The sequence below is a fragment of the Bubalus kerabau genome, chromosome 18 (assembly GCF_029407905.1).
Source record: "Bubalus kerabau isolate K-KA32 ecotype Philippines breed swamp buffalo chromosome 18, PCC_UOA_SB_1v2, whole genome shotgun sequence".
NCBI lineage: Eukaryota > Metazoa > Chordata > Mammalia > Artiodactyla > Bovidae > Bubalus > Bubalus kerabau.
The window spans coordinates 39,105,901-39,124,921 of record NC_073641.1 but is presented as its reverse complement, the minus strand read 5'-3'; the positions used below and the strand labels follow the sequence as shown (position 1 = coordinate 39,124,921).

General features: G+C 36.0%; 1 protein-coding gene across 3 annotated transcripts in view; it reads left to right on the top strand.

Moving 5' to 3' along the window:
* The window catches only part of NIPBL (NIPBL cohesin loading factor), a 210,066-nt gene that overhangs the window by 82,026 nt on the left and 109,019 nt on the right, over positions 1-19,021 (top strand). For all 3 annotated transcript variants that reach the window (XM_055554416.1, XM_055554415.1, XM_055554417.1), the window contains exons 2-4: positions 12,923-13,065; positions 15,476-15,641; positions 17,520-17,647. In XM_055554416.1, coding sequence (XP_055410391.1) covers positions 13,002-13,065; positions 15,476-15,641; positions 17,520-17,647 — 358 coding nt within the window. In that variant the 5' untranslated portion in view covers positions 12,923-13,001. The remainder of the gene's footprint in view (positions 1-12,922; positions 13,066-15,475; positions 15,642-17,519; positions 17,648-19,021) is intronic.

Genomic DNA, 19,021 nt, shown 5'->3' with positions numbered 1-19,021 from the left:
ATGTTATGAATAGGTGGTACATTTTTATTGCTAAGTAGCATTCTATGGCGGAGAAGGCAATGGCACCCCACTCCAGTACTCTTGCCTGGAAAATCCCATGGACGGAGGAGCCTAGTAGGCTGCAGTCCATGGGGTCGCTAAGAGTCGGACACGACTGAGCACTTCCCTTTCACTTTCACTTTCATGCATTGGAGAAGGAAATGGCAACCCACTCCATGTTCTTGCCTGGAGAATCCCAGGGACAGGGGAGCCTGGTGGGCTGCCGTCTATGGGGTCGCACAGAGTTGGACACGACTGAAGTGACTTAGCAGCAGCAGCATTCTATGGTGTAGATTGACCAACTTGTTTAGCCATTCATGCATTGAAGGTCATTTGGGTTGTTTCCTGTTTTTGGCTATTACAGATAATGCTGCTATAAACATTGATGTGCAGGTTTTTGCATGAACATAAGTTTATTTCACACAAGAAACATCTTTTAGTTTTACTTTTTGTTTTGTTTTTTTAAACTTAGCATTCAGTTTTATGTTTTAAAGTTTATTCTGAGGCAGTAATTTTTATACTTTGTTGTTGTTCAGTCTGCAAGTCATGTCCAACTCTTTGCCACCCCATGGACTACAGACAAGGCTCCTCTGTCTTTCACTATCTCCCAGAGTTTGCTCAAACTCATGTCCATTGAATTGGTGCTGCCATCCCACCATCTCATCCTGTCACCTTCTTCTAGTCCCCTCAGTCTTTCCCAGTATCAGGGTCTTTTCCAATGCAGCTCTTCTTATTAGGTGGCCAAAATATTAGAGCCTCAGCTTCAGCATCAGTCCTTCCAATGAATATTCAGGGTTGATTTCCTTTAGGACTGACTGATTTGATCTCCTTGCTGTCCAAGGGATTCTCAAGAGTCTCCAGCACCAAAATTTGAAAGTATCAATTCTTCAGCATTCAGCCTTTTTTATGGCCCAGTTCTCTCACATTTGACACCACTATTGGAAAACTGTATTTGTGACAAACCATTTTTCCTTCTAGTCTTTTAAATCCATGCCTAATTTTGTAAACACAGTGAACTGAATTCAAGTTAGTATCTTTCAGGAGTATATAGAGTCTCTATGAAAACAGAGAAATGGATTCAAAAAATTAAGGAACTACAGTTGCTGTATTCAGTAACTAAGATATGTTTGTAAATGGCCAGTTCAGTTCAGTCGCTCAGTCGTGTCTGACTCTTTGCAACCCCATGGACCATATGTAACACGCCAGACTTTCCTGTCCATCACCAACTCCTGGAGCTTGCTCAAACTCATGTCCATCAAGTCGGTGATCCCATCCTACCATCTTATCCTCTGTCGTCCCATCCAGCCATCTCATCCTCTGTCGTCCCTTTCTCCTCCTGCCTTTAATCTTGTCCAGCATCAGGGTCTTCCTTTTTTTTTTTTTTTTTTTTTTTAAAGTGGCATGATTCGACATCAAAAACGCCTTGCCCTGTCCTGTTAGGCTAGGTATGATCTAATTTATATGTACCTTTTCTCCTTAGTCTTGTATCAGTCCATCATTGTGTACAGTGACATACTCCCCTTTTCCTTTGTGCTAGGCTCTGTCCTTCTGTAGGGACTTGAGCATGCTATTCACCGCCCCCACCCTGTCCCCATTTCTTCTTTGCCTTTTGCCTGTCTAACTCATATTAATGAGACTTCCTAAATGAGGTATTGTTACTGTCCACCCTTCACTATAAACTTGGTTGCAGTCTTTTTGTCTCTCAAAGTGCCCGGTTCTTTTCATTTAGAAAAGAGTAAGGACTCCAAAATACTAAGATCAGGGACTCTGGAATCAGACCTTAGACAAATTACTTACCTTTATATGCCCCAGGTTTTATTATCTTAAATTAATAATACTACCTGTTAAATAGGATAAGGATTAACTGAATTCAAATATGTAAAGATGAACTAAATGTAAATTAATATGAAATTAAACATGTAAATGCCTTAGAACAATTCCAGGCGTATAGTAGATTCTAAGTATCATCCATTATTATTGTTGTGAAGTTTATCACAATATGTGATCATCTGTTACATGGTGATTATTCATAATATCACTACTAATGGATTCTCTAAGCTCTATGAGGGTATTAACCATGTTTGGGGTGGTTTTTTTATTTTTATTTTTTTAAACCACATTATGCTCACAACCCACTGTCAGATCCTATTCTAGGTAGTAGATGCTAAATGCATGATGGTGAATACATAAGATATAATGTTTTAAAAATCAAGAAATCAGATCATCAAGTAAAAGGAGATGAGTCACTTAGAAATTTCATTACCTGCTGATAAGCTTATGTAATATTATCAGCTATCAAATACTGGTAAAGAGAAGCCAAACTGCTTCCTCAACTCCAGGCAATTCAGTATTCTGATTGAAATTGAAAGTGTTTCAGTTCCATTTTAAGTTTAGTTTGCTTTTGTGTTTATTTGTGATACTGACTTGTGTCAAAATATTATTTAAGAAAACTATTTTTTTATATCCTTCTTTTCTGCACACCTCCCCTATCCCCATCAGTTTTCCTAGATTTTGTAAACAACCATGAAAGTCCTCTATAACAGGGGTCCCCAACCTTTGGGGTCTAATGCTTGATGATCTGACATGAGCTGATACAATAGTAATATAAGTAAAGTGCACAGTAAATGTAATGTGCATGAATCACCCCAAAACCACCCTCTCACTCCCAGCCCGTGGAAGAACTGTCTTCCGGGAAACCGGTCCCTGTTGCCAAAAAAGGTTGGGGGCTGCTGCTTTATAACACACAGGATCATTTTATCTTTTTACATTTTGTATTCCTATTAACCTTCTAGCTCAGGATATAGTTAATGTTTTATTTTCTTTTTAATAATCTGTGTTTCATAGTAACTTTACTTTTGTGGGACTAGTCATATAAATCAGAAACTTCACTTAAAATTTAGAAACCCATTTTTCTTAATAAAAGATTTACAGATAATGACAGAATTTAAACAACTAAATATTTTTTCATTTTATGTATAGAAAGGATATGCCATTTGATGTTATGAAAATCTGCATTTTATGATTAGTTCATTGAATATTAGCATATTAAATTTTAAAAATAACATGCTTAACCTCAGTCCATGGAATTCTCCAGAGAAGAATACTGGAGTGGGTAGCCAGCCATTCCTTTCTCCAGGGGATATTCCCAACACAGGGATCAAACCCAGGTCTCCTGCGTTGCAGGCAGATTCTTTACCATCTGAGCGACCAGGGAAGCCCAATTTATATATTTACATCCTATAAAATAGCATAGTGGGAAGGATCTAGTGGAAATTATTAAAAAGGTTACTGTAGATAATGTGGGCTTCCTTGGTGGCTTCCTGGCGGGCTACAGCCCATGAGGGTCACAAAGAGTCAGAAACGACTGAGCGACTAAGCACTATAGATAATGTGGGTAAGAAATTGCTTTTCTCTGTTTTTATTATTTCTTTTCCTATAAGAAAGACTATTTAAAATAATTTTGAAGTTTAGCTCCTTAGTTGTTAGTTACTAGTCTTAATTGACTTTTTACAAGGTTATTTTCCCTGAAAATTATCCCAATATAGTTCTTTCACATTCATAAATTATACTATTTAATTATTATATCTTAAATTCTTTTGTTTTTTTAATACCAATTACAGAAATAAAGCCTGAGGGAAACATGATGTCTTACCATTCAGTCTTTTATTAAAGAATAGCATCACCGACTTGGTGGACATGAACTTGAGCAAACTCCATGAGATAGTGAAGGACAGGGAAGCCTGGCATGCAGCAGTCCATGGGGTCACAAAGAGTCGAAGATGATTTAGCAACTTAAATAACAACAACAGCCGTAGACTGTTACAAGCCGTAGACTGGCTTATAAACAGCAGAAATTTATTTCTTACAGTTCTGGAGGCTGGGAAGTCCAAAATAAAGGTCCTGGCAGATTCAGTATCTTGTGAGAACCCACTTACTGGTTCATAGATGGCCATATTCTTGCTGTGTCTTCACATGGTGGAAGGATCAGAGGAGCTCTTTGAAGTCTCTTTCCTAGGGGCATTAATCCTGTTGGTGAGAATTTCACCCTCGTGACCTAATCACCTCTCATGATCCCCACTTTCAAATATTGATACCATCATACTGGGATTAGGGTTCCATATACAAATGGGGTTGCGGGGGAGATAGAAACATTCACTTCATATCACATGGTTTTGCAGTAATAGGTCTGTTAAAAGAAAGGCTTTACTTAATCCTAAGTATGAGATGATATTTTGTACCCAACAAAAATTTTCCCTTAATTAAAATAAAATGTGGAAGTTAACACATTTTAAATTACTCCAAAGAAATTTTAAAAAAGAAAAAGCAAGGTACATATGAAACAGGCTGTTTATTATGGAAGACTTTAAGGACCTGAAAGGGAAACAGAAGAGTGTAATGAATGCCTAATGTCCATCACTCAGCTTCAACAGTAATCAACATGCTGTCCTTTTAATTTCATCTATACCTCCTTCCATTCTGTAACCACTGCTAAATTATTAGTAGCAGTATTATTACTTCTGTAGTATTTTGGAATTTGGTAATATATATATTGAAAAATAGAAATCTTGGGTATACTCATATAACCAACATCCCTCCATGATACAGAACATTTTCACATCAAAAACTTTCTGCATGTCTCTTTGTAGTCGCATCCCACCACCACCATCATAAAAAAAACATACTGCTAAGTTGGACTTCATAAAAAGTTCAAAAGATATTGTTAAGAGAATGAAAAGGCAAAAGATAAGGATACAATATTTGCAAATAGTATCTAATAAAGAACATTTATCTAAAGTATATAATTGATGCTCTCAGAAGTCAGTAATAAGATTGCCAACCTCTACTCTAGACCTGCACTTGTTGTTCTTCAGTCGCCCAAGTCCAACTGTTTGCAGCCCCATGGACTGTAGCATACCAAACTCTTGTATCCTTCACTATCTCCTGGAATTTGCTCAAAGTCGTGTCCATTGAGTTGATGATGCCATCCAGCCATCTCATCCTGTCCTTCTCGTTTTGCCATCAATTTTCCCCACATGAGAGTCTTTTCCAGTGAGTCGGCTCTTTACATCAGGTGGCCAAAGTATTGGAGCTTCAGCATCAGTCCTTCTTATTTATAGTCAGGGTTGATTTCCTTTAGTATTGACTGGTTTGATCTTGCAGTCCAGGGGACTATAGAGTTTTCTCCAACACCACCGTTTGAAGGCAACAATTCTTTGGTGCTCAGCCTTCTTTCTTTATGGTCTTACTCTCACATCCATACATGACTATGGAAAAAATCATATCTTTGACTATATGGACCTTTTTCAGCAAAGTAATGTCTCTGGTTTTTAATACACTGTTTGTCATGGCTTTCTTTTAAGGAGCAGGCATCTTTTAATTTCATGGCTGCAGTCACTGTCTGTAGTGATTTTGGAGCCCAGGAAAATAAAATCTGTCACTGTTTCCACTTTCCTCCCATCTATTTGCCATGAAGTGATGGGACCCGATGCCATGATCTTAGTTTTTTTAAGGTTGAGTTTCAAGCCAGCTTTTTCAAAGCAGAGATACTGAGTAGGTAGTTGGATTGAGTGTATTGTATGTGGGGAGAAGTCACAGTAGGAGATATAAATTTTAGAGTTATCAGCATACAGGTGCTATTTTAAAATCTTGAGATCAGATGAGATTAACAGCATAGGTAGAACAGGAAGATGAGAAGGAACCAAAACAGGATTCAGGAGTGGCCTGTCCTGTGAGGAAAAACCAAAAGAATGTGTTGTTCTGGAAAACAGAATTGTGCAAACAGAAGATTAATCAGCTCTGTTGAATGGTGGGTCAAATAATTGAATAGGAGTTTTGTCCGTTGCACTTAACAATGTAGATTCATGCCATTACTAACCATGGTAAGACTTTCGGTGGAATGATGAGAATAAAAACCCAGGGTGGTCTCAAGAGAAAGTAGAATTAGAGGTGAATATGGACAACTGAAGTATTTTGCTGTGAAAAAAAGCAGAAAATGAAGCAGTTTGATGGAGGATGTAGGAGACAAGGTTTTTTTTTTAATTTGGGTTTTTGGGGAATAGTAGCAGTTATCATGGAGAAGGAAATGGCAGTCCACTCCAGTGTTCTTGCCTGGAGAATCCCAGGGGTGGCGGAGCCTGGTGGGCTGCCGTCTGTGGGGTTGTACAGAGTTGGACACGACTGAAGTGACTTAGCAGCAGCAGCAGCAGCAGTTATCAGCATATAGATGTTTATATGCTGATTGGAATGATCCAATAAGAGGGAAAATTGACACAGGAGAGAGAAGAAGAAGGTTGTTGGAAATGACCTCTTTGAATGGGTTAGCACAGAAGAGAGATCATTAATGTGCATTATACATGAGCAATCATGATTTTTTTTTGTACATCTTTATGTACTCTTTGGAGAAGGAAATGGCAACTCACTCCAGTATTCTTGCCTGGAGAATCTCACAGACAGAGAGGAGCCTGGCAAACCATGGTCCATAGGGTCAGAGAGGGTTGGACACGACTGAAGCGACTAAGCACAAGTGCGCATGTACTCTTTCTCAGTTATTCTTTTCAGTACTTTAAGTAATGATCTTAAGCTGTGGAATAATTTCCTAAAGTACCTGAAACATATTTGTTCTCCTACTGAGTTGTCTTAAAGAATTCATTGTTTCTAGGGACTTGTCATATTAGGATCAAAATAGCCAGACAGGACCTGGATAGGTATCTTCCCAAAGAAGACTTAAAGATAGTTAACAGGCATATGAAAAGATACTCAGCATCACTAATCATCAGAGAAATGCAATTCAAAATCACAGTGAGATACCACCTCACACCTTTCAAAATGACTATTATCAAAAAGTCAACAAATAAAAGAACTCTCACGAACTGTTTGTGGGAATGTAAATGTGCAGCCACTGTGGAAAACAGTATAGAGGTTCCACAAAAAATTAAAAACAGAAGTGCCATACAAAACAATTCCACTTCTGGGCATTTCTCTGAAGAAAGCAAAAACACTAATTTGAAAAGATACATATATTGTGTGTTCATCACATTATTTACAATAACCAGGGTATGAAAGGAACCTGAGTGCCCATTGATAGGTGAATGGATAAAAATGATGTAGTCTAGATACGTACCTGTTCACATATATGTATATACACATATTCTTTTTTATGGCTGATAACATGCAAGTAGATGAAATCTTGTCATTTGCAACAATGCATATGGACCTAGAGGGTGGTATTCTAAATGAAGTAAGTCAGGTAAAAACAGATACCATATGATTTCACTTATATGTGGAATCTAAAAGCAAAACATATAAACAAACATAAGAAAGCAGAAACAGTTATAGATGCAAAGAACAAACAGGTAGTTGCCAGAGGGGAGATGGGTGGGGGGATTAGTGCAATAGGTGAGAAAGATTAAGAGGTACAGACTTCCAGTTACCAAATAGATGAAGCACAGGGATGAAATGTACAGTGTGGGGAATAGAGTAAATAATAATGTGATATCTTTGTATGGTGACAGATGGTAACTAGACTTCCTACGTTGATCATTTTGAAATGTATAGAAATACCAAATCATTATGTTGTATACTAGGAACCAACAGTGTTGTAGATCAGTTATGCTTCAAAAATAAGCAAACTCAGAGAAGAAGATCAGATTTGTGGTTATCAGAGAGAGGCTGGGATTGCGCTGCGGGGGAGGGGGTTAGGAAATTGAAGGTAGTCAAAAGGTACAAACTTCCAGTTACAAGATTAAGTACTAAAGGTGTCATGTGTAACATGATAAACATAATTAAACACTGCTGTATGTTATATATGAAAGTTGTTAAGCAAGTAGGTCTTAAGAGTTTTTATCACAAGAAAATGTCTTTGTATCTATATGAGATGATAGATATTTATTAAACTTACTGTGGCATCAAAACAAAAAAATCAGAGTAACCAGAGTTTTTTGAAAAGATTCTAAGGGCACACAAATCGCAAATAACTAATAGGACGAAGATGAATGATAAACCTATTACTTGCTTTTTATCACTTAATATTACTGTAGAGGTCTTCATGTATTCAGGCTTTTCTTATATTTTATATGCACCCAAAAATTGCTTATATGTGTTAAAAAATTTTTTTACAAACTTAGAATCTGTTGCTTTCTAGTGGTGGGGAATGATTATTTCAGAAGAATCTGGCCAGTCTTTGGACTAGTGGAAAAAAAAAAAGTGAATTTAAAAATTTTGTAGTAGTTGAAAGTGTGCCCTCTTGTGGACTGTTCAGTGATTTAACATTAAAACATTTTTCTCTTACATTTTAGATTCAATTGATTATATATTATCAAGTGTATTATGGTCTAAAGTTGAGACCTACATCTAAATGTTATAGTTCCTTAAGACCTCAGCCTCATTTAGAAGAAATAAAATGACCATTGTTTGATTTTTGCATTTCTGATCCCATTGTATAGGAAATCATCTTGTGATAAAGGAAATCAATCTTAAGTTATATTGTACTATATATAGTACAACATAGATTTAGGTATTTACTTACCTAGCTGCTTAGGATTTATATTCTACCTATTTCCCAAAAGAATTTGAGGCAGTGTATTCTATTAAATGTAATATAAACTGAGACAATACAAATATAATAGTTTTAAGCCCTCCCTCCCACCTTCCTCACTAAAGAAAAGGAGAAATTAGTATTACCAAGGAAGGAAAAGTGCTAATTAGCTAAATAGTCCACACATATAAAATGTTGGTTTATTCAAAATAATACAATCCTGCAAGACAGCATAGCATAAAGAACACTGAACTAGAAATCCAAACTTTTGTAGGTCAGTTTACAAGCTGTGAGACCTTAAATGTTTTGCTTCTCTGAGGAACATTTCATTTACCTTTTTTACTGGTTTGTCTTTTCTGTCATAGCATTGTAGATACCTCCCAGTTTGATGTCCTTCATATAATGGTTGAGAATGTGAGATAAGATTAGAAACACCTGAGTTCACGAGGGTCCCTGGCTTTCCCCCGGTTGGTTCAGACAGTAAAGAAAGTAAAGAATCCCCCTGCCGTAATAGAGACATGGGTTCAATCCCTGAGTCAAGAAAGTCCCCTGGAGAAGGAAGTGGCAGCCCACTCCAGTATTCTTGCCTGGGGAGTTCCATAGACAGAGGAGGCTGGTGGGCTACAGTCCATGGGGTCACAAAGAGTTGGAACAATCAGCGATTTCACTTACCTGGAGTGTTAGTACCTCAGGTTTATATAAAAGTTGAATGAGAGTACATTTAAAATGTTTTATATATCAGTTTTTATTATATAGTAGGTGCTGAATAAATGTTAAGTTATCAATCCTGCCAATTTTTCATTACTAAGAAAGTGAGATTGTTGAGATAAGATTATACACATTTTTTTGGCTGTGGGTTACAAAAATGTAACCCACAGAAATGTTTATCTACCATCAGATTATACACTGGTTTTATTTCTTCCAAATCTATTTTGATTTGAATATTATTATTGTAACTTTTACCAATACTGTTTTATTTGCATTTCTATCATTTACATGAGGAAATCATATTTTGAAGTGAAATTAAGTGAGTGAAGAACTGGGGTCTTTATAAATCTTGCCGAGTGCTTAGAAGTTCCCTTCAGACTCATTATAATGGGCTGAAATAGGAGATTAGCATAATATCTCCCACTGATTAACCACTAGTAATTTTACACAACACAGTGCCTAGGACTGCTATACTATTTTGTAATACTGTGGTGAAATATATACTGGAATTTCAAATCATAATTTTCAGTAGGGCTTTCAGAAATAGGGAGTACTTTATATTAAAAGATTCCTTTTCACTAATCCACCTGTTTAGCCTCTGCTCCTCTGAAGTGTTTTCCCATTGACAGTAATACTGTTAACTTTCTGCATACTTACAGTGTGCCAGGTAGTATGTCAGGTGATTTACATGCATTATTTCATTTTATTCTTATTACCACTTATGAAGGGGGCTACTTTCTTTACTCTTCCATTTATTTAAACTGCTTTGATTTGGTGACTCATAATTAGAATGACATGTTACCTGGACTCACAAAGCAATATGCAATATAGCTTTATATTTCTGTTTCATCCCTCTCAAAATTGATCTCAACCCATTAAATTTACAATCTACAAATCAGTCACCATTCACAGATTTTAAATAAAGCACTGCTTTCGGAGACAGTTCTAAAGCACTCTTTATAATCTTTGCCATTTGGTTACCATTTCATTCTGGATACATTCTTTCCCAGAGATAATGACTTTCAGCATCATTGTCAGCAGTTGCATGAAAGACATGTACTTTGACAGAGCCAGGTGAACCAAACACTGCGCAATCCAGAGCCAGAAATGCCATGTCTAATTATTTAGGGTGTGTATATTCACTTTTGAGCAAACTCCAGGAGATAGTGGAGGACAGAGGAGCCTGGTGTGCTGCAGTCCATGAGATCACAAAGAGTTGGACACGACTTAGCAAGTCAACAACAACAGCAAACAACAAAATATTCACTTTTAGAGTTCTAGGAATGTTGTACTCGATTCAGCAGCACATATACTGGAGTTCTAGGAATGTTGTTTCTTGATGGACTTCAGTCACCCTCTAGCATAAAGCAGCAACATTAGTATAGATTACTTCAAAGTGTAAAATCCGTAAGTGTAGCAAAAGGGAAAATAGAGGATAGCCAGTAGTAATTATATCTTCCCTATACTCTTTCTTATGCCTGTTCCCTCCAGTGAACTGCTATTAGCAAGTTTTATGTCAGACATTCATCAAAAGAGGGCTTCCCACATGGCACAGAGGTAAATAATCCATCTGCCAGTGCAGGAGGCAAGGAGATGCAGGTTCGATCCTTGGATTGGGAAGATCCCCTGGACAAGGGAATGGCAACCCAATCCAGTATTCTTGCCTGGAAAATCCCATGGACAGAGTAGTCTAGTGGGCTACAGTCCATGAGATTGCAGAGTCAGACACGACTGAGGATGCACACACACAAGTTCATCATAGGAAAACAGTGCCTTTTTTTTTTTCCCTTAGCCAGGTATTAGAAAAGAATGTACATATAAAAGATCATTAAAGGAAAAAAAAATATTACTAAAAAGATCAGATAGTTCTTATCTTTAGAAGGAGCTAGAGTGTTCGGAGAAGGCAATGGCACCCCACTCCAGTACTCTTGCCTGGAGAATCCCAGGGACGGAGGAGCCTGGTGGGCTGCAGTCCATGGGGTCGCACAGTCGGACATGACTGAGGCAACTTAGCAGCAGCAGCAGAGTGTTAGAGTGGTTTCATGGATGCTTACTTTATTACTGTTAAAACGTACATATGTGTTTTAGGAACTTTTGTCAGTATATTTATAATCAAAGTGAGGAAAAATAAAATTCTTATTTTTACCTACTTATATACTTTCACTATTTTTAAGAAAAAACTTTTTAAAGTTGAATTAAGATGTATGAGTAAGGGGAATTATTAATGTTACATCATTACACTGTTCTGAAGATTATAAACGAAAAAACTCAGAGGTTCTCCTGAAGGTTACTGACTAGCTTCTCTTAAAAAAAAAGAGAAGTATTTAAGCTGTTTAAAAATTACAATTCAGCTTTCTATTTCAGCACTATGTCTTAGATAATTGATGTAGAGCAGACTCTTTTTGTTTGCTGTTTATGAAGCTATTTAATGAAGACACATCTTTTTCAAAATTTATTTTTTAATTCAAGGATAATTGCTTTACAGAATTTTGTTGTTTTCTGTCAAACATCAACATGGAACCAGCCATAGGTGTACCTATGTCCCCTCCCTCTTGAACCTCCCTCCCCATTCAGAGCCCCTGTTTAAGTTCCCTGAGACATACAGCAAATTCCCATTGGCCATCTATTTTGCATATGGTAATGTAAGTTTCCATGTTACTCTGTCCAGACATCTCACCCTCTCCTCCCCTCTCACCATGTCCATAAGTCTGTTCTCTATGTCTGTTTCTCCACTGCTGCCCTGCAAGTAAATTCATTGGTACCATCTTATTAGATTCCATATATATGCATTATTATGCAATACTTTTCTCTTTCTGACTTACTTCACTCTGAATGATAGGCTCTTGGTTCATCCACCTCATTAGAACTGACTCAGATGTGTTCCTTTTTATGACTAATACTCCATTGTGTATATGTACCACAGCTTTATCCATTCATCTGTCAATGGACATCCAGGTTGCTTTCATGTTCTAGCTATTGTAAATAGTGCTGCAGTTAACATTGGGGTACATGTGTCTTTTTCAGTTTTGGTTTACTCAGGGTATATGCCTAGGAATGGGATTGCTGGGTCATCTGGTGGTTTTATTCCTAGTTTTTTTAAGGAATCTCCTTACTGTCTTCTGTAGTGGCTGTATCAATTTACATTCCCACCAACAGTGCAAGAGGGTTCTCTTTTCTCCACACCCTCTCCAGCCTTTATTGTTTGAAGACTCATCTTTTAATAATGTGCACATTATTTACCAGGAAGGCAAGTTGAAGATAAATTTTTATGCATATATGATGTGGAAAAGAAAATAGTGTTTGTCAAAATTAAGTATCCCTGTCCAGTAATACAGCCACATTGTTTAGGTTCTGACCTTTGCTCCACAAATTACTTGAAATTCCTTGTAAATTAATTTTCTTGTCAGTAAAATGCAGGAAAAAAAGAGTACTTACCTTACTTCATTGTTGTGAGGACTAAATGTGTTGTTGCATACAAAGCACTTTGCAGTGTGAACATACAGTAAATAATATATGTATGATGGCTGTTACTGTTATGTATAGCTTGAGCATGCAAAAAGCAGAACATTTTATTTTTTAAGCATTTCCCTAGTAGTAATATATTTGACATTGTTACAAATAATTATCTGTTTTTTGTTGCAGTGTTTGGGAAATGGGAAGTAATGACAGCTGGCACCTGAACTAAGTACTTTCATAGGCAACACCATTCCAGAACTTCAGGATGAATGGGGATATGCCCCATGTCCCCATCACTACTCTTGCGGGGATTGCTAGTCTTACAGACCGTAAGTTTGGTTAACGTTCTACTCTGACATTGATTTTTAAAGAGACTATGACAATAATTGTTGGTGGTGTCATAAATAACACAAAGTGTATAAAGATTTTAAATTTTGAATGACACATTATTTTCTTTTGTTTACTGGCATAAGTGTGAAAGTAACAAAATTAGTGAACTAATAATAAGACCTTAATTTCTCTTTCATCCTAAGGACCCATTAAGAAATGGTAGTATGTTTTTGTTTAAAGGTCTTACATGAAAGGGATAAATGTAAAAGTAAGGATCAGAGAAGATGAAACAATCATTAAGAAAAATCGAAACTGAAGAAACATGGTTTGCATATAGAAATTATTACACACTTTTAAAAAAGCATTTAGGGAAATGGTAACTGAAACTGCCCTTCAAAGAAGAAAATTTGATAGCCCCACTTAATCTAATTTCTTAGTGATATTTATTTTGGATGCCACGTTTGGTAATCTTTTGGAGTTTGTCACAGATGTCAGGAGCCTATTTTACCCTGAACACTTAAGTTTCTTAAGAACATTGTCATTCACTTGAGGTTTAGTTCAGTTCAGTCGCTCAGTCATGTCTAACTCTTTGCGACCCCATGGACTGCAGCACGCCAGGCTTCCCTGTCCATCACCAACTCCCAGAGCATGCTCAAACTCATGTCCATCGAGTCGGTGATACCATCCAGCCATCTCATCCTCTGTCATCCCCTTCTCCTCCTGCTTTCAGTCTTTCCCAGCATCATGGTCTTTTCCAGTGAGTCAGATCTTCGCATCAGGTGGCCCAAGTATTGGAGCTTCAGCTTTTGCATCAGTCCTTCCAAGGAACATTCAGGACTGACTTCTTTAGGACTGACTGATTTGATCTCCTTGCTGTCCAAGGGACTCTCAAGAGTCTTCTCCAACACCACAGTTCAAAAACATCAATTCTTCAGCACTCAGCTTTCCTTATGGTCCAACTCTCACATCTATATGTGACTACTGGAAAAACCATAGCTTTGACTAGACCTTTGTTGGCAGGTTTAATTAGTGTAGTGCAATATTTTAGGGACTCATTCTTTTGGTAGGCAACTTTAACTCTTAGTCCCTGTATAAAAACTGCTCACAATGTTAGTCCTTATCCTACCTGAATAAATAAAGGGGAGAAGACATATGAGAAGGAAGGGTTGATGGTGAATAGATGACATCCTTTATTTGTAAAACAAGCATTTTGCAAGATGTAAGGTTTCATAAAAGCAGCTATAGGAAAATAACTTCAAGAAATGTTTTCATCTATGTTCCCCCAATTACTATTTTTTTTCTGTTGTTAATTTCCAGCTAGTTTAAGTGGGTGTAAAATAGATAACAGCCTACAGCTTTGAAGCAGGGCTAGTTTATAAAATCTGACATAACAAGAAAGTAGTTGGTGTAGATTTAATAGGTAAGAAAGCTTTTGAAATAGTCTTTAGTTTTGGTTATCACTTTGTTCAAGTAAGGCATAAATTCATATGATATGTTGTAGGAGTGCAGAGTCAAATAAACAACCAGAAATTTCGTTTTTTTTTTTTTTGTTAGGGTGGGGTTGAGTTCTGTGCATTATCTCAGCTGTACCTCATTAAAATTTTTCTGCCCAATAAATTCCACGTATTAAGTAATGATTTGTTTCCAATGTTTTTATGAACAAAAACCTATTATTACCCATAGTGACTGAGTGGCATGAGAGTTAATGCTATATAGGTGATTAAAAATTAAACCAGAAACAAAGACACTATTGTTAACTTTTTTAACTTTTATTTTAAACAAATGAACTAATAATTCCTTTTATGTGAAGAGACATTAGGTAACTGAATTTAAACAACTGTGAACATCGATGTCCTTTTTTTTTGCTGTCAGAATAGAATGAAGAGATTATTTAGGAATTTACAACTTAAAGCAAAATTCCTTAGATATTTTTCTTTCTTTAGAATCCTATGGATGTTGTTCTCCTACCAAAGTGAGCTATTTTTGTATTTGCCCAAGCTTTTAAAAACACACATTAGTTGTCTATCTGGTGAAGTCAGATATTGTTACTTGGTTTATTTATTTGATTATGATAAATCTTTACAATAGAAGTAAATTAGATTAATCACTCAATTTTTAGAAATTACTTATTTTTTTTAATCCTACTTTTTGGCTATTTATTAAATTAATAAAGATATTAAGACATGAAAAGTTAGCACAGAGTTTTACTCTTAGTATAATCTATTGTGGTCAAAGGGACGTTTGGGGAGTTTTGTAGAGTAGTTTGGGGTTTGTTTGGGGAGGGACAGAATGCCTTTTAATTCATACTGATATTTTACAATTTATTTAATCCCATATATATTTAAGCATGAAAGAGGTTTCATACTGTCACTCAATTAATTTCTCATAATCTGATTTTATTCCAAATAGTCCTGAACCAGCTGCCTCTTCCATCCCCTTTACCTGCTACAACTACAAAGAGCCTTCTCTTTAATGCACGAATAGCAGAAGAAGTGAACTGTCTTTTGGCCTGTAGGGATGATAATTTGGTTTCACAGCTTGTCCACAGCCTCAACCAGGTATCAACAGATCACATGTAAGTATATTCTAAAGTAAGATGAAATGTTTTGGTCTTAGTAAAAGAATCAGTATTCCTGGTTTAACTTTTATTTCTAAAAAATTTTAATACATAATTTATTTTAAATTATTGGAATATCCTCTAAAATATAGCCTTATTGTGATATTAATGAGATTTAAATAGACCATAGTTATTTTGAGACAGTAGTTCTGATGCATGTAATTCTATGAATATCTTTTTTGATTCTTGTAATAATCTTGGGATTCATCAAGATGGATCTGTGCAGAGGTCTCAAGTTGTTCATTAATTTAGCTCCTTTTCCTGAAATTGCTGGAATAGTTAGAATTCCCAGGCACTAGGGACTTTAGTGATGGTTCTGTTTGAAATAGGCTTATGCTTTTCATGTAAAGTATAGCAAGAACTCAGAGATTAATTTCAAGGAAGGTTGCTACAGAATTTGGAACTAATTTTTCTCCAGGATTTGTTGTACAGTGTGAACATAGATGTGTATTTTCACACAATAGACTTTAAATAATATGAACTTAAATATGTAGCTTATTTACAGACTTTTTCCACAAGTATACTTTCTAAAATTTACTTTTTACTACCAAAACAGTATATATGTATACTCAACACAACAATGTATAAAAAGTTCATAACCCACTGCACAGTGGTACTCTTGTGCCCTTCCATTCTTTTAATTTTTTTAACTTAAAGATTCATCATTTAGGGGAATGAGTATAAAACACATTATAATGGACAGATCTCTGCCATTACCTGTATGTAGCTCATACTTTGGGGCCATTTTTTAAGCTGATGAATTTAGCAGAAATAATAAATGTGAATTTTCTGATGGGAAACTGAGAAATGATTGTTTAAAATCAGAAGGAAGTATATCTCTACAGAAATTCAACAGTGTCTAAGTGTTTTACTGCTTCTCATACCTGTGCATTCTCTTCTTTTTGGCTCTGTTGGGACTGTATTGCGGCTTGTGGGCTCTTCATTGCAGTGCAGGGCTTTCTTTAGTTGTGGCGTGTGGGGGCTTCTGAAGTTGCAGTGTGCGGACTTAGTAGTTGTGGCTCAAGGGCTTGGTTGCCCTATGGCATGTGGGATATAGTTTCTCTACCAGGGATCAAACCTGCGTCCGCTACATTGGATGGCGGATTCTTAACTATTGGACCACGAGGGAAGGCCCTACCTGAACATCCTTAATTGGAAGATTTTCACCACATATTTAAAGAGATAAAAGGAGTAGCACATATACAATTATGATTAATTATATGGTGAGCTCCTTTGATTGCCCCCAGAAATGTATTTAATTTTATCATTGGACACCATCTTTATGAATCTTTCTAATTAGATTTAATGAGTGCAACAGTGACGTGTAAAATTTAAAATACTGCCTAATTTTTATTTCTTAGCATTTGTGAACTTAACTTGCTACTTACTAACTGCAGCTATTCTTAACCACTTACTTGGGATTTTTTTCTCTCCAGTGGCTTTATTTGAGATGAGAATAATGAGGGGGCAATTACATAACCTTGGGTCTTGTCTTAATCAACATGGCAACATTATTTCATTCAGAGAACATTCTCAAAAAGACAAACTCACTTATATTCAGATATAAGGGAGAAAATATATTCCAAGCCTGGATATCAACTTCTGTGCATAATTATCACCTCTACCTTTCCACTATTTTGAATAGAATAGACACTTATTTTATACTTTTATGCTAATATAAACATTCTTACATAAACTTACAATCCATAAAATAATGTTTTCTGTTTAAAATAAAGTGGGGAAAGGAAAGAAGTCTACAATTTAAGTAATAGAAAATAAAGAATTCTTAATGACCATCACTTTTTAAATGTTTTATATTTATTTTTTCAATGCCAGAGAGTTGAAAGATAACCTTGGCAGTGATGATCCAGAAGGCGACATACCAGTCTTGTTGCAGGCCGTCCTGGCGAGGAGTCCTAATGTTTTCAGGGAGAAAAGTATGCAGAACAGATATGTACAAAGTGGTGAGGTTTTTAATAATTGAATTTCATAGTATATATATTTTTAATGTGTCTTGTATCAGAACTTGCTTCACATGTAAATTCAGCTGTCTCCTTTAACAAACTAGCCTGTCATCTGTGAATACTCTTTGATACCTTGAATCAAACCAAGAACAAAAAGGAAACTAAATAGATAGTAACATTCTTGCAGTTTATTCAATTAGGCAAAACTTAATATGCAGTTTGCTAGATATTTCAAAATGTATTAACTTAGTTAATGAAAGAGCTTTTTATTTTAGAAACCTTGAATAGATATGAAAAAAGTCTTTTCATTAATCAAATAATAAAAATATCTGCAGAGCTTCTGAAAATGTACTATGTATATAAATAAATATACCAAGTATTAGTTTTAGTACTGATGGGCGATTACATTCATGGTTATATAGTAATTGGTTTAACACTTTAGAAATAGAAAAAAGTTTATAACTAAAGTATTACTATTAAGGAAAACTCTATTTATAATAAGCATTAGAAAAACCATAAAAATACTATATCTAGCACATATGATTTTTCTGTAGTCATGGAGAATCCTTAAGTTAGGAGCTTTGTTCTGGTCTGAAGCTTACTGAATCTAGTAAGCTCAAGTGCTTGCTTCCCTCTCAAGATTAAAACAGCCAGAAAGGAATAGTCAGACAACCCAGGAAGATCCAGTTTATTTAATTGATTATTTGTGTGCAAGAATATTGCCACATTTGCTGATAGTACCTCTGTGAAGCTCATCATTCCATTTCTTAGTTTTGTTGTTAAATAGTATTACTATGTTGATGGTGTTTCCTTCTGTGTGAATTGTGTTTTTAAAGCAATTGCATAGTTGCTATCCATTTCCCAAAGTGAATCTAGGGAAATTTCCTTCTAGGAAATCGAAGTCAGGTATACAGGACAAGACTGTATCTTCATCAGTCTTGGATGGCAGTAGTAGGTCACAGGTAAAAGTGGTGAAAGTAAAGCTAGAATTAAACATACTCTGGAAGAATGTTGGAATGAAAGAAAATATGGAGAGATCATTGATTGGAAGAAAGACTATAGGCATATCTTGTTTTATTGCACTTTGCTTTACTGCACTTCTCAGATAGTGCCTGTTTAACAAATTGAATGTTTATGGCAGCCATGCATTGAGCAAGTCTGTCAGTACCATTTTTCAAACAGCATTTGCTTATTTTGTGTCTCTGTCACATTCTGCTAATTGTTACAATATTTAAAAACATTATCACTGTGTTTGTTATGGTGATGTTTGAAGTTATATTTGAGGGCACCAGAAACCACACCCATGTAAGTCAGTGAACTAATGGATAAATGTATGTTCTGGCAGAACTGGCAGTTCCACTTTCCTTGAGCTTT